Below are 19,870 nucleotides of genomic sequence, written 5' to 3'. Positions count from 1 at the left end.
CTGCGTTGGCAGGCGGATTCTTAACCGCTACGCCACCAGGGAAGCCCTACGCCTGATTTTAAAATCCTAGTGACTGTTTGCCATTAATTACACTGCTAATTTTCCGATGAAGATGTAAACCCTGTACCTCTTTCCAATATTTAGCAGCAGCTTAAATCTTTATGGCTAGAATTAAAATCAACCGGCTGGTGTTGATTTGTTGGCCCTTAGCCAAAGCTGGCATATATTCCTGGGTAGAACTGAATATAAAATTGAGTTTATCAATTCAACTCTGGAAAATAATTAGCCTTTAGGCTGTTTAGTAGAGAGTTTCTACTGGCCCCAGGAGTTATGATTTCCTACTTAAGAAAATCCATAATTCTTAAGAAAAGTAGGGGGCATCACCAGAAAGATTTTGCATAAGTGAAAACTCTGATGACACATAACGGGCCTCACAAACTGTTGTGTCCGTCACGTGACAAAGTGTCACCCAAACATAGCCCCAGTTCTGAATAATCTACCAACTGCTTTAGGCAGCTTGCACTGCCTGATGTACACACCACATTGGAAGAAAGAAGCTCTTCCCAGCTCGTGAGCTGTTGATGCTCTAGCATCCTGGAGACGGCATGTCCCTAGGTGCCAGATAGGAGATAACAGATGACGTTCCTTGCCAGGAAAACAGAACTTCTTTGCAAGAAGCCATTTACTGTGGGACCTGCCAACGTGTAAAATATTCTTCCCAGTTTCATATTTAAGGAGTTCACGAGAAGCCTGTGCAAACATATTCAGCACCTCCACTTGCTGACCGTGGAGCCTGAGAAAAGGGGGCACCCGTCGGGGGAAAGGGACGAGGCTGGGGAGAAGCCGCACTGCGGGCACCGAGTTCCTCAACCCCAGACACACAGATCTCGGACTCTCATGTGGGAGGGAGCGGTCAGGGCTGGGAGAAAGGTCTCTGTCTGGGCCAAAAGGGCCGGACCCCAGCCTACACCTGCCGTGGGGAAGCAGGGCAGGCAGCCGGCCCAGCCGAGGCTGATTCCCATCTCCCTGCCGATGCGCCGCCCCTGGCAGCGGTGGAGGCCTCCCCCAGGGGAGAGAGGCCCAGAGCCTGTGCTGGGAGACGCCCAGGCCACACGGGCCAAAGCAGTCAGCCGGCGGGGCCACTCGCTCCTTCACCTTCAAAGCGTGGTTTACCCGCCACTCGGAGGGAAAGATTGTTTGGAGGGAGGGGTAAGCAGGGGCCTTGTCATCGAGCGTGCCAAGTCCCCGGGAGCCCTGCCCCACGCCATCTGCACGCCGTGGGAACTCCGCCACGGCCTCGTGGGGACGCCCCCTCGGATGGTGGTAATCGCCGTAGGCGACACACACATCGTCCCTGCAGCCGGCCCAGCTGCTTCCCGTGCTTCACGGCCGCCCAGGAGGGCAGCTACAGTGTCGTCAGTCAGCACACGCAGTGGAGAGGTGGCAGGAGGGCCGCTTAGGGAGCTGCTCGGCTGCTGAGGGCGGGGGTCTGAACCCCGGCCGGCCGCGTGGCTCCGGGCTAAGGGGCCGACCCACGGCACACGCGGCCTCAACCTGTGCTCGTCCGTCGCCGCCTTCTCTCCAGTCCCTGCTGAGAACAGGTCAGACTGGCGGCTTTCCTCCAGAGAAGGGCCTTCTGTGCAGGCTTCCGCTGTCCCCAGCTGCGCAGGAGAAGTGCTGCATTTTGGTCAAGAACGAACCGGCCCCACGCCACGTGCTGGGCACTGCACACCCTCGTCTCGTTTCATGCCCTGACGTTCAGTGCCCGCTTCAGAGAATAGAATACACGGGAGGATGAAGCACTGGACCGAGGTCACTCGGCGAGGAAGGGGTCGTCAGGTGGGTCATCTGCCACCGGAGTCCCGGCTCCCGAGGCTGCCCTGTGCCTCCGCCTTAAAGCTACACACAGACTCAGCGCAGAGTCATGGCCTCCGAGGGTGCGCTCTGCCCCCGTCCCCCCACCACCCTTCCCCCCCGTCTTGCCTCAGAATGCTTCCCGGGCGCCGGCCACAGGCTCACAACCGGCCCTCGGTCCTTCACCTGCTGCAGGTCATGGAGGCTGATGTACTTATCCAGCTCAATCACTTTGTCCATCCAGAAAATGTCAGTCATCCCGTGATCTGAGAAGATGATGACGTTGAGGTCGTCCTGCAGCTCGCGCTCCTGTGGGGAGACAGGCAGTCAGGACGGCGCCCAGAGGGGGACCCTCTTACACCAGCTGTCTGGCAAAGAGGTGTTTTCAACTACAAGTTATAGGAGGAAGCCTTCTTCCCCAGTTCTGAATTTAATCATCTGCTTGTCTGCCCTATAAGACACGGTTCAAAATCATAGCAGAAGTGCTGCAGGGAGGGAACGAGAGAGCCAGTCCCCGTCCGATTAGCGCTGAACATAATACGTACGAGGCTCCAGCCTTTTAAGATAGCCTTTCTGTTTTCATCCTCTTTGGGTCTTTCAACCAACTTGTGTGGGAATACAACTATCACTCGCCCGTTTTACACGTGTGAAAAATTAACCCCACAAAAGTTTAAAAAAATAATACTTTAAGTCAGACAAAGACAAATATCATATGATATCACTTATACATGGGATTTAAAAAAATGATACAAATGAACTTATTTAAAAGACAGAAATAGACTCACAGACAGAAAACAAACTTATGGTTACCGAAGGGAAAGTGGCTGGAGAGGGATAAATTAGGAGTTTGGGATTAACATATACACACTACTTATATAAAAAACAACAAGGACCTACTGTATGGCACAGGGAACTGTATTCAATACCTTGCAATAGCCTATAACGGAAAAGAACCATATATAATCTATTTATCTATCTATCTATCTCTATCTCTCTCTCTATATATATCTGAATCACTTTGCTGTACACCTGAAACTAACACACTAACACAACATTGTAAATCAACTATACTTCAATAAAAAATAAATTTTTTTTAAGTTTAAAAATAATACTTTGCTAAAAGTCATTCAGTAAGGGTGTGGCAGAATCAGGGAGAGAACCCAGGCCTGGGTTCCGCACCCACACCAATCTGGTTACCAGACTGAATGGTTTGGTAAAGCGTCAGGCCATCTTGCCAGCTGAGCCAGGCGGTAATGCAGATCTGGGTCATTTCAGTGCCACTGGCCTGGCTGTAAGACAAGGGAGGTCGTGATACCTGGGGAGGCGTTGCGTGAAGAAACGAGACCCCTCAGACCCTTGAGCTGGCCCAGTCAGCTCTCAGCAGTAAGAAGGAAGATGTCAAGGGGTGTGACAGTCAAGGAGACAGAAGAAGAGGGACAGAGGGAAGGTTAGCCCAGTGGGCCTGGTTTTCGGTCACCTGGATCCACGTGGTCATGTACTTCAGGACGGTGTCCACGGCCCTCAGGGCTTCTTTCCTCTGTGGCGACGAGGGCCCATAGTGGTGGCCTTCCACATCGATGCGCTCGTAGTAGATGGCCACCAGGTCCGCCTGGCCGCTCCTAGGGAGGGGGCGGGCAGGGTGAGAGCCGAGAGAGGCCCTGCCAGCTTTCCCCCCTCCCACCCGGCGCTCCTGGCGGAGGCGTGGGCATCCTCCAGCCCCTGCCCTGTGGTCCAGGCACAGCGATACCTTAAAAAGAACAAGGGGGTTCTCCAAGGGAGAGAGAACCTTGGAGAAGGTGCCAGTCCCGGCACCCTGGTGACAAAAGTCAGAGAGCATGCTTATGGGTCACCTCCCCTCTCAGCTCAGCATGACCCAGGAGTCGGAAGAGGTGGCGACAGGCAGGGGACAGTTCTGATAACTCCCCTCACCACGAGCTGTCACCAGAAGCTCAGAGAAAAAAGAAGCAATCATTCAAAACACGTCTCCTCGGATACAGACGGTGGGAGGGAGACACAGGAGGGAGGAGCTATGGGGACATATGTACATGTATAGCTGATTCACTTTGTTATACAGCAGGAACTAACACACCGTTGTAAAACAATTATTCTCCCATAAAAATGTTAAAAAAAAAAGTCTCCTCCATTATTGCTGGTCTTCGAGGGAGCCTCTAAATAAAACACTAGACTGTAGGTTTCACTGACCCGCAAGAATAAGAACAAGCTTTACCAGGCAACCTTGCAGGAGGCAGACAGGTTTGTGTTTGTGTTCAGGGCCTGACGTCTCTGGGGACCCAGGAAGGGTCAGCTCCAGGGTGGGCACAGGGTGAATTCTAGCACTGACCACACTTTCTGCATCCCGGAAAAACGCCCCCCTCGGCCAGAGTACTGGTGGTAAAAATCCAACTATTTAACCCTCCGTGCGAAGCTGAGACTGAGTGGGAACTAGTGACAAACCTGGAGTAGGAGGCTGAGGGAGTCGGGTGGGGGGAGAAAACACTGTGCGATGTACCCCCTCCTCCACACAGCGCACAGCTTCCCGCTGTGACTGCCCTGCCCACAACGTCCCCAAAGCACCTGAACAGAGCAGTGATGCTGATGACGGTGATGGTGCGGGTAGCAGTAACAGCGACTGACAGAAGAGGAAGCAGTGGAAAAGGAATGAAGGCTAACTCCTTTGTTTGGACTTTAAGGGTTAATAACTAATCCTCTTGGCGGACTGCCTTATTTCTCTTGAAAAACTCTATTTAAACAAACACACAAGTGAGGCGGCCTGGTCTCTCCTGGTGTGGTCTCCCCCGACACTTGGAATGAGAGAACGTGTATCCTTAGCGCCTGTGGTGCCTTGGGCCTTGCAATCCACAGAAGAGGAAAAAGAACCTCACAGTAGTTCCAGAGCGTGGTTTGCACAACCCCGCCCATCCTTCCAGTCTCAGGAAGATGGTGATTCTTCCAGGAAGCATCCCTGATGCCCAGGCTCAGTTGGGTGGCCCTCCTGGGCACTCCCACGGCTTTCCTGGTTCATCTCTGGGTTGTGATTTTTCACACTGTGCTGTAATTGCCCATTTATGTGTCCTTCCCTCCCCTCTAAATTGTGGGGTTTTTCACCCTGGGATGCGCTCATTCTCCACTGTGTCTCAGCTCAGCCTAGGGTCTGGCATACAGGAGGAGCTCTGTAACTGTCAGTTGAAGGTATAATAATAGTAAGTGCTCAATAAGTCACAGTTATTCTAGGTCAGGCACCACGTTGAGGGCTTTTCATACATTATCATAATTCATCCTCACAGCAACCCTATCAGGCAGGAATACGTTAAACAGAGAGTTCAGTACTGTTGCCCACATCACACAGCTCGTGAGAAGTGGAGCCAGCACTGAGACCCAGGTGGAGCTCCAACACCCTGACCCAGATACTCTGAGAGAATGCAACAGCCCGCACCAATGGGGAAACATTCTGCTACCCAAATGACCATGTGGAAGTGGTTCTTACTCTGCTATAAGAATCCCACCAACCCCAAGAAAGTGGGGCGTGAGACAAGGCAAAGGTAGCAGTGAAACTGAGTCCCTTTCATTTCTCGGCATGAGCTCTATGTCTGTGGCTTGGATGTACCTGCAGCTTCTGGATCTGAGATGAAAAGTGTCCCTAGAGAAAAGCATTTGCAGATGAGGAAATAGGCCAAAAAGGATTCTAGGCCTCACGGACCTCTGAGACATGGCTAGGACTGGAAATGTGAACTTCCCACGTCCAGGGTCAGAACACTTGACTCCACCAGCCCGGGCTTTTGAATGTCCACACCGACTCCATTCACTACACAGGGGCCGGTTCCAGAGAATGTTCAGCCTGGCGTCTTCCTTCACCATGGTCATACTTGCCAAGAGGGCGCACCTTTTAATGATGCTGTGATGTTCTCGTACCCTGAGGTGTACTTCATTCACAGTTTGGAGGATATACTGGTTTCCAGTTAAGGGAAATTGCTAGTCAAGTGTTCTTTTCTCTTTTTAGAACAAAACAGACTGGCCCTTCTTTAACAAATACCGTGTCCCCCCTCCTCCACAATGGGGATTGGGGTAAGTTATTATTTGCTTGTTTCTCACAAATAATATTATCATCATTCATACTCGCTAGTGTATGAATGACTAATACAAATGCCCCCTGCATCTACAGACAGCAGAGAACGAAAAGTTACTCAGGGTTCCACACGTGTGTAGGCAGTAGGGAAAAGCTCTAACTTGGGAATGGCATTTTCATACATATCCCTAAACTCCTTTGAGGCCCATGTTCATTACACTGATGGACTGATGGCATTTCCTCCACCACGTTGGAACATAATGGAACTTTCCACAAAATCATGCCCTCGGATACGTCTCCGCACTTAGCTGCCTTTTGTACTTGTGCCTGTAGCATCCCAGATGCGCTGGTTCACACAGAACATCCTATGTTTAGGTGTGTACACTTCCAGGGTGGGGCTTGTATGTGGGAAAAATTTCACAAGGTTTACTGGTTGCCCTAAAGCTCAATGAAATGCTTTCAGGTCACTACAGTTTAGACACTTCCTGCCCCTTAATACAGCAGCCACTGGGCTGGTTTCTTTAAGGCTATTTGCCATATTCATAAATCTCTGTGTGATCAGAAAGCTAGTAAGTCTCACAGATTCACCTGATGGCTTTGTGTCAGGAAGCTGTCAACCCCAGATGCCAGGAACACTGGAGTTGTGATGGTTGAGATTCGGGGATTTATACATATGCCTTTTGTGAAAGACTTCTATGTTGGAGCTCGTTGATTCATGAGGGACCTGAGTCTTCAAGGGCTAAGAGCTCTTGCCTGTTGGAGTTTAGCTGACAAATTCTTGGTGGCCAGCTGTTTTCCACATGGATCTGGTCTCCATCACTGGTCAGCTCATTTGTAATGGAGCGGTTGGGTGAGGAGTGACGGGTGGAAACGCCTGCAGATCTGTTATTGGCTATTTATAGCTTTCAGCCCAGGAACCATGCCAGAAGGACATGTGGCCATCGGCCCAATTGCCTGAGAGCTGCAAGGGGCCCCCAACCCTGGATTTCAGGGACACCCAGATCTCCCATCACCTTAGGATCCTGTCCAGATTTCTTTTCAATGTAAAGAGTTCACAATGTCACATCAATTTTCCCTACTGAAGTGGGTTGGAGAGAATTAGGGAGAGAGAATGGTTAAAGGAATGGTTGAAGTTGCTGAGTGTTAAAAAAAAAATTGAGGGACTTCCCTGGTGGCGCAGGGGTTAAGAATCTGCCCGCCAATGCAGGGGTCACGGGTTCGAGCCCTGGTCGGGGAAGATCCCACATGCCGCAGAGCAACTAAGCCTGTGCGCCACAACTACTGAGGCTGCAGTCTAGAGCCCGCGAGCCACAACTACTGAGCCCGTGTGCCACAATTACTGAAGTCTGCGCGCCTAGAGCCCATGCTCCACAACAAGAGAAGCCACCGCAATGAGAAGCCTGTGCACCGCAACAAAGAGTAGCCCCCTCTCGCCGCAACTAGAGAAAGCCCGCGTGCAGCAACGAAGACCCAACCCAGCCAAAAATAAATAAATACATACATTTTTTTTAAAAAATTGAAAACTTAGAAATAAGTCAGTTTCCCTGACACACTCTTGTGCTATTCAGACCATTACTGATTTCTGCATTTTTCAAACTGGGTGTGATAGTTCCATGTGGAAGAGAAAAAAAAAAGGTTCTATGTACTAATATGCTAATAGGCTTTGTACATTTCCAAGAAGATGGCAGAGTAGGCAATTTTTCCAAACTTATTCCACCAAAGATCTTCCTTCTTTTGTCAAAAACATATCTCTGGAGAGTCAGGCATTCACTATATCATGATTAGAGAAATGCTGACATTCACATTGCTTCTCTATTTTCCATCAACACAAAGAAGAAAGTCCTAAACCCCTGGGGACTTCCTTGCTCTCAATTCAATGTTTCCAAAGGGTGCCCCTACCTAAAATTACTCAACACACAATCATCCTCTACTAGAGGGTAGCAATCACCGTGTGAGAGGCTCACCAGCTCTCTGAGACATACTTCACCTATACCAAGCCTTCTTAATCCACTTTAGCATTCATTATTGGTCCTGGAAACAGAAAGAACAGTGGCATGGCTAAGAATTTGGGACACTTACTTGAAGAAGTCAAGAGCATCGCTGACTGCATTGGCAAAATTGATATCCGTTGGGACATTTTTATATTCTAGGCAGTAAGTAGGTCTGACACCAAGAATCTCAACCTCACAGCCTAAGAAGGAAAAAGACAGTAAATGGTTACTTTCTTCAATAATCAAGGTAGGGTGATGAGCCTATTTTAGGAAGCAAATACCATTAGTCAAAACAAAGATTTTTGTTCCTTTTCATGAAATAAAAGAATGTATTGTTGATAAGTGGTGTATTTAATTCTAATTTTGTTTAACTGGAGCAGAGGCTCTTAAACGTCTTTCCTATACAGCACTGGTGTCTCATGACAGGGACTGGCAAAAATTGGTTAATGGTTGTCTTTCCCAATTTGAAACAACAATAACAAAAATTAATTAGTACACAGAATGTCTCAATTGAAACTTTTTTCTATAGATTTTTTATAACTACTAATTCTTCTAGTGCACCTTTGCCTATTCTAGAACCAAGTATGAGGTTAATATCTGATTAGCCTGGGAATAAGAAAATAAAGACTTCACTAGTCTAGCTGGACTCAGAAGTACTGCACTGATGGGCAAGTCTAAAAATCACTGAGTTAAAGCAAGGGTCCTGAGCCGTCCCCTTACCTCTCCCAAAATGAAGTAAAGAATGAAAGTATTCAGATGTTGGGAGCTGCTGTGGCTTCAGCTTTTCTGCCCCAGGCCCCTGAACAAGTTGAAATGGTTGCCCCGAGGAAGAGACATCCAACCTCATTATCAGAAAATAGGGCAGGAGAGGAACGTGCCGGTCTCAGTTTGTTAGTTGGGTGTATTTACTGGGCACCTACTATGAACTAGTCACTACGTTCAGACATAGTGGTGTATTTAATTCTAATTGTGTTTGCTCCATCCTGTGGCATCCCAGAATCTAGCCTAGTAGGAGGAGGATTCCGTGCAAACAGTGTAACAGTTGAAGTCTAAAGTGAAGTGCACATTTACTGGGTGGTGAGGGGACTCAGACAAGGCACATTTAATGCAGATATTATTTCCTTCTGGAAGCTTTCCTCAAATCCCCGTGTTGGACTCAGTCTTACAGACTGTGTCTGGCCCATGCGTTGGGGTTAGAAATGGGAAGAAAGGGACGTCCAAGCAAAGAGAGCAGCGGAAGCAAAGTTCAAAGTGAGAAACAATAAGGTGTGTGTGTAGAACAGCAAGCACGGTAACGTTCCCAGGCAAGGGGGTCTGGAGGCCAGATGGTGAGCTGTTTTGTAGCCCAGAGAAAATGATTCCCACTTACACTTGGTATGATCCTTACGAATCCTATAAAATAGCTGATGGTGCCTTCATTTTACACAGGAGGAACTGAGTCAAAAAGGTGAAGAGGGGGCTTCCCTGGTGGCTCAGTGGTTGGGAGTCCGCCTGCCGATGCAGGGGACACGGGTTCGTGCCCCGGTCCGGGAAGATCCCACACCCGTGAGCCATGGCCGCTGAGCCTGCGCGTCCGGAGCCTGTGCTCCGCAACGGGAGAGGCCACAACAGTGAGAGGCCCGCGTACCACAAAAAAAAAAAAAAGAAAAGAAAAAAAAGGTGAAGAGACTTCCCCATTGTCTCAGGGCAATAATGAGGAAGAGCTAACATTTGAATCTAGTTTTATCTGACTCCAAAACGTTAGGTATTCTTTTAAAACAGTATCTGACGAATTCAGACATGCAAGGACAGACATTATGGACATTAAGGACAGACAGACATTTTTCCATACTATTAAGATTTACTCAAGCTAATCGAGAAATAAGTCAAAATAAAAGAACCCAAGAACGAATAAGATAGGGTTTTAAAATAAATAGCAGTAAATGATGAAATCACAAAATATAGTTAAGTATTAGTAATATTAATGTAGTTATGTGAAAATATTTTATTGAAAAATAAGGTGCATATTTTAAAAAAATGTTTAATGTAATAACCTGGATCTAAAGTTCCCAATTATTTAACCAAAAAGGAAAGGAAAAGCATTTTCATTGCTGTTGGAGGGAAGGGATGGTCAATATATAGTGTTCATTCTAGACATTGATTTAAAAGTTTGGAATATACAGAAGAAAGTTATATGCATAACTTCCAAATCACTAAAGGAAGAAAAAGAAGCATACAAAATTAATCAAATATCAAAGTACATGAAAAGAAAAAAAAAAGGAAATATCTAGGAAGCCCTAATATTGAAAGCATAATAAAATAGAAAATCAAATATATTCAAAATAAATGTGAATGGGTTACACTCTACAAGAATGTCAACATGAAGTAACTATAAACTATTTTTAAAATTTACAGGTTAGGTAAAATGACACAGCAAGGTTAGATATAAAAGAATAGACCAAATAAACCCCCCAAAAAGTAAACCAAAAAATCAGCTCTCTCAATAGTATTCAAGTTGATTATGGTCTCAAAAGCCTGAAACAGCTACAAATCCACATTAATAGTTTAGAATGTAAATGAGTATTTATATACCATAAATATACACAAATATACATAATTATTATTAAAGAATTCTTATAAGAATGAAATTGTTATAAAAACACAAAAGTTGGAAAAACTGATCATATCCTCATCCACAAAGAAAATCGCATTAACTTCCAAAAAAGTAGAAATTATACAGCACAATCCATATTATCTGACCACAGGTAATAAAACTATAAATTAATTATAACAGTTAACTAAAAATAAATCCAACTCCTTATAAATAAAAAAGAAAACCTTTATGAAACGATGTAAAGAGGAAATGAAAACTTCACTGACAGGCTAGTTATTAACAGTGAAAATTCTACATTTCAAAATTTCATGGGGGGACTTCCCTGAAGGTCCAGTGGTAAGGAATATGCCTTACAGTGCAGGAGACGCAGGTTCAATCCCTGGTCAGGGAGCTAAGATCCCGCATGCCGCGGGGCAACTAAGCCCGCGTGCCACAACTACTGAGCTCACACGCCTCAACTAGAACCCGTGCGCCACAACTACAGAACCCACGCACCCTGGAGCCCATGAGCCACAACTAGAGAAGAGAAAACCCACACGCCACAACTAGAGAGAAGCCCGGGCACCACAACGAAAGATCCCACATGCCTCAACGAAGATCCTGCGTGCTGCAACTAAGACCATATGCAGCCAAAACTAAATAAAATAAATAAATAAATAAATAATAAATCTTAAAAAAAAAAAAACTTCATGGGACACATTTTCATTTAGGTCCGAAGCAAATCAGGAGCGCTGCCGTCACCGCTATAATCTGTTACTGTTATAGAACTTCTTATCAAGGCAGTTAACAACAAACAGAAATTTTAAATGAGTGGGGGAAATCAGGAGGCATGCATGAGTGTTTCTCTATGGGAACATTTAAAAAAAATTTTGTCTGTAACCCTTGGCAAAATACTCATTTTGCTTCATGACACAGTACAGGACACACACTCTCACACAGGAAACAGAAGTTTCACTAAAATATGAGCAAAGCATGCTAATACTTTATTCTATTCTATTCTGTTTTAGGTGGGTTTTTTAAAACACTGGTTAACAATCCACAAATTGATGTCACTGTCCGTTATGAATCAAGACCAGTGTTTGAAAAACACCAATATGAGGCACACAGCTAGGAGTGGGTTTCTGGGTCACTCTCCTCCAGAGTGGCAATGTTTGGCAATATTTATATAATTTTTATTGTATACATGCTTTTCCTTGAAAACCACTTCAGAGAACACATTCTAAGAAAATAAATTTGTATATACAAGCACCTTTTTTACAATATTATTTAGAATATAAAATTAAGAAGCAATTTAAACATTTGGTAATAAAGGTATGGTTAAATTACAGCACATCCAAATAATGAAATACCATGCAGGCATATACAATTATTATGCCATTTGTATTTACTGCCATACTACTTTAAGTGAAAAAAGGCTAGTAAATAGTTTGTGAAGGATGATCTCATTTTTGTAAATACTTAAAGCATATTTAGGGCTTCCCTGGTGGTGCAGTGGTTAAGAATCCATCTGCCAATGCAAGGGACATGGGTTCGAGCCCTGGTCCGGGAAGATCCCACATGTCATGGAGCAACTAAGCCCGTGCGCCACAACTACTGAAGCCCGCGTGCCTAGAGCTGGTGCTCCGCAGCAAGAGAAACCACCGCAGTGAGAAGCCCACACACTGCAATGAAGAGTAGTCCCCGCTCACTGCAACTAGAGAAAGCCTGCGTGCAATGAAGACCCAATGCAGACAAAAATAAATAAATAAATTTATTTTTTTTAAAAAGCGTATTTATGTCTAAGAAAGAGTGGAAGTGAATATAACAAAATATGACAGGGTAAAATTTGTGTGGCTGCCTTGGTAGACTTTTTTCGGCTAAACTGAAGCCATTCTGAACTTCTTTCTTCCTTTCCATCCCTTACTAAAGAAAGAGGAAAGCTTTCTCATCTGCCCAGGGTCCCTTGTGAGTAGGAATGGTCATGTGACTCACTACTGGCATTGAGATCTGCTGAGATGCTTCGAGTGGGAGGCTTTGCTTTGATACGAAAAAATTAACATGAGTTGCTAGCGCTACCTCTTTTCTTCTTCTGCAGTTTGGAATGTAGGTTGTAAGGACATGATCCCTGGACCGGCAGCAACCATTCTGAAACCGTGAGTCAACAAGCATGAAGGGAAAAAGTTAATATGCTAATATAGAGCAGAAGGATCAAAAGAGCCTAGGTTTTTAAAATGACATTGTTAAACAGCTGAACCACATAAAGTACATACTTCTTATGTGATACAAATAAATTCCTATATGTTTAGTCACTGTTGGCTAGGTTTTCTAAAACTTGCAGTAGATAGTTCACAACTGATACAGAAGGATCATAGCTGACTTTTATATTCTTATTATTGCTTATTGAATTGAACTAACTTTCCTAAAATAAATATGTTATTTTTGTAATAAGAAACCAAAAACATATTTTTAGTGATAACTTCCAACTTCCTTCTAATATACCCATTAAGACACAAAAGTTCTATTGTATGAATATCCAGCTTTTAAAAATTATGAATAATGCTAATATAAACATTCTTGTACATGTTCTTTGATGCACTTAGGTATGCATTGCTGTTGTAATATGTGTAGGAGTAGAATTGCTAGATTTGGGGTATGCGTATGTTCACCTTTATCAGATAATGCCAAATAGGTTTTCAAAGTTGCTATATTAATTTGCTCCTCCTGGCACGATATGAGACTTTGTTACTCCACCCTTGTCATCACTTGGATGTATAACTATTAATTTCCATTTAAGAATGACTTTACTTGCATCCCACAATCCAAATACCCATAGTTACTTCTTCTTTGAACCATGAGTTATTTAGAAGTCCCTGGTTATTTTCCAAGTATATAGAATTGAAATTTCTTTTTATTATTGATTATACTTTAATTACACTGTAGTCGGAGAACACATTCTGTATGATTTCATACAGTTCCAATTTGTTGAGAAATGCTTTATGGCTAAAATATGGTCATTTTTGACAAATGTTCCATGTGTACTTGAGAATAATGTGTATTTAGTGGTAGTTGGGTACAGTGTTCTAGTAATATCAATTAGGTAAATATGTTAATTATGCTTCATAAATTTTCTGTATCCTTCTATTTTTTTATTTTCTTATATTATCAGTTACTGAGAAAGATGTCTTAGAACTTATTATCATTGTGAATTTACCCATTTCTCCTTTTGGTTTTATCAATATTTGCTTTATTTATTTTGAGACTGTATAATTAGGAGCATGAAAATTTAGAATTATTACAACTTCTTGGGAGATTGAACTTTATATCAACGTGAACTGTCTTTCTTTATCTTAAAAATAGTCTAAGCTTAGAGTCTGCACCAACTGATGTTATAGCTGCACCAGCTCTCCTTTGGTGAGTGTGTGCTATGTCTTTTAAAAATGCTATTACTTTCAACTTTTCTGCATACTTACATTTAATGTACACCTTTTATAAGCAGCATATATTAGTTTTTGCTCTTATCCAGTCTGATAGTTGTTTTAAATGTGAATTTCTATTAAAGTTTAACATAGATACATACAAAGTGAATAAATGATAAGTGTACTGTTCATCCTGACAAAGTAAATGCAGCTGTGTAGCCGGCACCCAGATCAGGAAACAGAACATAACCTTCACATACAGGCACCTTCTCGTGCCCCCTTTTAGTCACTGTTCTTCCAAGTGTAAACACTATTCTAACACTGTAGATTAGTTTTACCTGCTTTTGAACTTTATATAAATAGACTCAGATTAATTGGAGTATTTAATGAAATATTAGTAAAAAACAATAAACGTTGACTTGCAATGTACTTAAGGAAATTTTTATGTTTAAATCAGCCACCTAAATACATGTCTTGTATTCATTACACATTTGACAGTTTTTCTCTCCTTTCTTAATTCCTTTTGGATTATGTATGTATGATTATTATTGCTCCTTTTCCTCTCCTCTATCACCTTGCTATTTGTATATTTTAATTAATCTCTTTCTGGAATAGTGCCCTAGAGATGATTTTTAAAAATTGAAATATTGGTCAATCGAAATCTAATATAAATTTGCACTCCCACAACTTCCCAGGCAATGCAAAGACATTTAAACACTTTAACTTTGAATTTTACATTTCTCCTACCTTCTGTGCTTCTGTTGTCATGTATTTCCATTCCATATGGGTTTTTAATCTAAAAATTATTATTACTATTTTTTTATTATTACTATTATTATTACTATTATTATTAGCTTAGTTTTTCCTACACGTTTACCCTTTCTGTAGCTCTTCATCCCTTCCTCCATCTCTGTGCTTCCATTTGTGACAATTTTCCTTCCACCTTAAGAATTTAGCATTTCCTCCACTCTAAACGTGCTGGCAATAAATTCTCTCACTGTTGTGTCTCTAGAAAAAGTCATTATATTGCCTTCCTTTTAAAAAAATTTTTTTTATTTATTTGGCTATGCTGGGTCTCAGTTGTGGCACGCAGGATCTATTTCCCCGACCAGGAATTGAACCCAGGCCCCCTGCATTGGGAGCACGGAGTCTTAACCACTGAACCACCTGGAAAGTCCCTTGCCTTCATTTTTGAGGGATATTTTCACTGGATATAGAACTGATCATTATTTTTCTTTTATCATTTGGGGATATCATTCTATTGTCTTTCTGGATTCCAGTATTTCTGTTGGAAAGTCAGCTGTCAGTCTTATCACTGCTTCTTTGAACAATTTTCTATTGCTGCTTTTAAGTTTTTCTCATTTCTGTGGTATCAGCAGTTCTGAAATTAATGGATTTCACAGCACTTCTTTAGTCTATGATTTGCTATTTCTTGCCTGTTTCAGAAAGTTCTCAAACTTTATCTCTCAAATATTACTTGTGTCTCATCTTCTCTCTCTAATCCTTCTGTGGCCTTTTCACTATGTCCCATGTGTCTCAAACATTCTTTTCTGCCTTTTTTATCTTTTTGCCTATTTAAGCTGGAGAGCTGTCTTCAGTTATAGAGTTCACCTTTTAAAAAAGATTCTAGTTTACTACTGCAGGTCTCCATTTTGTCATTTAGTTCTTTTATCATAGCTCTCTTTAAAGTCATATCAGTATCTGGACCAGTGGGTTTGAGTCTATTGTCTACTGTTTTTCTCTTGATTTTTCAGTCAAGACTTGCCTGTTTATTTCTCCTGAGTTTCCAGTCAGGACTTGTTTTCCCATATTCTGGGAATGCTGCATATTGTATACAAAAAACTGTAGCTATCATTTGACACTCCATATGTTGTTATCTTTTTCTAGAGAGCACAGGCTTTTGCTTATGAAGGGCACCTAGGCTACAGGCAGACCATCTTAACCCAGAGTGGAGTTAGTCAGGGATTAAGATGACTCGAAGCTCAGCTTGGGTTTTATGAAGGCTTCAGTCCTCCAGAGGGTTTCACCCCTAGTTTACTTCTAGCTCCTTCTTACTCCAAGGGCATTGTCCTTTATTGTCCCAACTGAAAGTCTAGGATGTTTACTAGATCTCTTCTGCTTGGTGGCCCATGAACTCCAATTTTTGTCATTTCCCCCATCCTGTGATTCTGTCAAAACCTCAGTTCAGTTTCTTAGTCTCTCAGCTGCTGTTTCTGCGATCAGTGTTTAAATGCAGGGGAGACATGGTGCCAATTTCCAGATACACCTTGTTCTCTAGGTCTTAGTCTGTCTCTGATCCATCACACTGTGTGCGCGTGCATGCGCACACACACACATGCACACACAGAGTCCAGCAGCGTTTTCAGTTGTTGCTGGCGAGAAGAGTTGTTTCAAAGTAGCTTTGCCTGTCATTGTACCAGTGGAACCCCAAATTTCAATAAATGATCTTTTAAAATAAAAAGTTACATTTTATTGGAAATGTATCTCATAATGAAAGGAATAGGATGCTTTTAAAAATCAGTTGGTAGGCTTCCCTGGTGGCACAGTTGTTGAGAGTCCGCCTGCCAATGCGGGGGACACGGGTTCGTGCCCCAGTCCGGGAGGATCCCACATGCCGCAGAGCGGCTAGGCCCGTGAGCCATGGCCGCTGAGCCTGCGCGTCCAGAGCCTGTGCTCCGCAGCAGGAGAGGCCACAACAGTGAAAGGCCCATGTGCCGCCAAAAAAAAAAAAAAAATCAGTTTGTATATCCATGGATGAATACGATTGATCTCTAGAATGAGACAAGTTCAGAATCCATTCTATTCCTATTTGTTAAATCTAAGTGATAAGAAAGTTGTTTACATAAATAAGTAGATGGAAATGGAACTAGTCTGTCATTTAATTCTTTGAATGGCTTCTTTGAATGCCAACATTCACATAGTGATCTATCATCATAAATGTTTAAATAGTGTTTCAGCTGACAACTCAATTGGGTTTTTCTTAAATAATTTAAAAGAGAGCATTGGCAAATACTTGACTATTTTTACGTTTTGTTATTTTATCACTAGATGCATTCTTTTCTGTACACCTACACCAACATTTCAAACTGTTTCTTTGTCTGGCCCTGGAGGCTTTTCTATACGGAGGCAATGCACCTTAGTAAGGTTCTTGACTGCTGAGGGGTACTCCTTTCTTATATAAAGTAGGAAAAGGACATGTTTTTAATCAGGACGATTTTTGCAATATATATGAACGTTGATGATCTTAAAACAGACTCCCTTAAAGTTAATCTTGCTCTTGGAAATCCTTACAGTTTGAAGACCCTGAACCAGGAAACTAGGCATTAGTGCTGCTACTCTAAGGGAACTGTAAAGTTCAGAAAGCAGCAGGGCTTAGAGTGGTGCAGGCAGCTGCAGGTAAGCTATGACTGACAGTTGTCATTTATTCTCAGGGTTGTTCCCCAGCTGAGGCTCTATAAGCTGAGCGGAGAGAGGGAAAACCTTCGCTGCAGAGCCAACGGAGCATTATTGCTTACTGTCTCTTCAGATACGCAGACAGCCAGCCAAAGGAGTGAAAAGGTTGTGTCTCAGCCCAGCAGAGATGCCCTGACACTGCAGACACAATTAATTTGGATCGAAGCTACACACCTTCACGTGGCCCTGAGAAGGGAGAGACCGGTACCCAAGTTGACAAAAACTGAGGCAAGTGCAGCCATTCTGCGCTCTCTGTCCTGAATGGTCTCTCCCAGGTGAAATCTCCCAAGGCAAAAACAGTCACCAGACCTCTAATCTTAAAACCCAGAATGAATAAAAATGACTGGCAAAGGAAACAGCCAGCAAGCAATGACAGATGCCACGATGGAACAAGGAATTAGTGAAAGTGGTAGATTTAGAGACGGCAAGCCTCCTTATTCCTGGAAGAATTCGTCTGGGGGCTTCGTTTTGTTTTCCTTAGTCTTTACCTGATGGAAATCATCAGGCTGGAAGGGGTGTGTTGTGTGGATCCCACGAGCTATTTCTCTAATCAGGAGCCTGTGGGCCCCTTTCTGGACCCACCGTGGGCTCAGTCTGTGAACCTAGGCGCACTGCTCAGCCCCTCGAGCTGTCGCCTCCAGGCCACTTTCATGGCCTCCCAGCGAGTGTGGATCTGGGCAACTGAGGTCCTTGAGGTCAGCCCACCGGTGCCTGAGGAAAGCAGGGATTCTTGAATCTCTGCACAGGGGTCTGTGGGGAAACAAAGGCAGTGGCCTGGCTTTTGCAGTTTCAAAGACCAACCAGGAAGTTGGCAGTAAGATTTTGGTTTCACCGGTGCTTCAAGGGCAGGCTTTGGCTTTCCTGCATCTTATTTCCTCATTGTTCCCAGGGAACTTGAAAGGGAATTGCCCTTAATTAGGGCTCACTGTTCAGGTCCTCGTCTTATCTCTGTCTAGAGTCTGCCTTCCTGCTGGACAGTCCCACCTCAGCAACCTAATAAATATATCCTGAGCTGGAGGGAACTTAAAGCACAACCAAAGAGGAGCGCCACTAAGCCCATGCATCTCTGTGCCAAAAAAAAATTTTAAGTCACTTCTTCTTCAAAACACTTAACTTATATCTGCTAGACAATTATTTTAATATATCTGTTTTGTCATAGCAACATGACTGTCACAGACCAACATATTGTCAAAATAAATATGCAAATCTATGACGACTATAGTGTGAGCCACGCCCCCGCGGACACAGCATCCGGGCACAACGAACAGCTTTCGCGGCCCTTCGCGGCAGCCTTACATCAGTGCCTTTTATTTTAGAGCTGAGAAAACAAACGCCTGCGATGGGAGAAGTGACTGTCCCAAGGTCTCCTTGCCACCTAGTAATCAGCTTCCTGGCTCTGATACTTTTCCACTGCTTTCCTGACTGATCCTTGCTTCCTGCCAACTCTCTCCAAGGAAGTTGAGCCCATGAAAATCGCATTTCTCTAAACTTCCTACAACACAGGTCCCGCCTTCCAAGTGCCGCTCGGCTTCCAACTTCCACACACCTTGTGACAATAACCCCTGTGAGCTGCATTTTATGGGATAAGAGGCAGGTGCACTACAGTTGAATATGCGTCTCAAGAGAGCTTATTAAAACAGCTAAGTTAATTAACTCTTAGAAACATGTCACCTTCTCCAGGAAGATACATCTGAGGCACAGGAGCTTATGGGGACAAGTCCTTGGGGAAAGTGTGGCCTTTGATCTCAGAGGCCCTTTCCCAGGTCAGCCGGGCCCACAGGGCTGGGAGGTCTCTTCTGATCTGGGGATGCGGGGGGCGGCGGGGTGGGCTGGCCTGAACACAGGATGCCATGCAGACTGGCCTTGTGCACAGGAGCAGACTGGTGAGATGAGAAGCACTCATCCATTAGAGCAGGTTCTGGAAACTCAACGGGAAAGGACTCACTGGGCGTGAAAGGTGATAATGGGAACCTGAGAGCAGAGGGGCATGTGCCTAACCCAGGCTGGGTGTCTGCTTTAGGAAGGCAGTGGTGAAACTTTAGCAAGGCATCATGAGGCCAAAGATCTCTGCCTCAGTGAGTCAGCTTTAGATGGGAGAGTCTCTGTCCCAGGGTCAGGGACCGTACTCTCCCCCAGCAGGCCCAGGTGACGAGTGAGGGGCGCCTGGTGCCCCTCATATCAGCCACGAGCAGCATCTCTGGGTCAGAGGCACATGCCTCAAGGTCATCTAAATCCTGCAAGTGATGTCATGCTCCCCAGGGGGAAGGCATCTCGACTGCTGCACACGTGGTGGTCCCCACCAGAGCCTCCTCCCGGAGCAGGTGGTTTCCTGGTATTTGGATCCAAGAAGCCTGGGCCTCCTCGGGATGCAGGAGGCCGGCAAGCCCTTGACCGCAGGCTCAGCCTTGCCAGCGGCTTTGCTAGAACTCTAGCGCCGACCCAGGGATTCCTCATCCCCCAGCCCTCCAGTTCGAGCCTGTGATCTCCAGGTCTTACCAACTGCCCTTTACCTCCCACCAAG

General features: G+C 44.3%; 1 protein-coding gene across 1 annotated transcript in view; it reads right to left on the bottom strand.

Moving 5' to 3' along the window:
* Positions 1-19,870, bottom strand: part of ENPP6 (ectonucleotide pyrophosphatase/phosphodiesterase 6) — a 92,539-nt gene that overhangs the window by 19,348 nt on the left and 53,321 nt on the right. Inside the window, exons 3-5 of the mRNA XM_060136532.1 lie at positions 7,997-8,108; positions 3,332-3,473; positions 1,984-2,163 (exon numbers count right to left, since the gene is read on the bottom strand). Of these exons, the coding sequence (XP_059992515.1) occupies positions 1,984-2,163; positions 3,332-3,473; positions 7,997-8,108 (434 nt within the window). The remainder of the gene's footprint in view (positions 1-1,983; positions 2,164-3,331; positions 3,474-7,996; positions 8,109-19,870) is intronic.

Source organism: Lagenorhynchus albirostris, chromosome 21, assembly GCF_949774975.1.
Source record: "Lagenorhynchus albirostris chromosome 21, mLagAlb1.1, whole genome shotgun sequence".
In the NCBI taxonomy this organism is placed as follows: domain Eukaryota; kingdom Metazoa; phylum Chordata; class Mammalia; order Artiodactyla; family Delphinidae; genus Lagenorhynchus; species Lagenorhynchus albirostris.
Note: the sequence above shows the minus strand (reverse complement) of the source record. Positions and strands in the feature narration are given on the sequence as shown.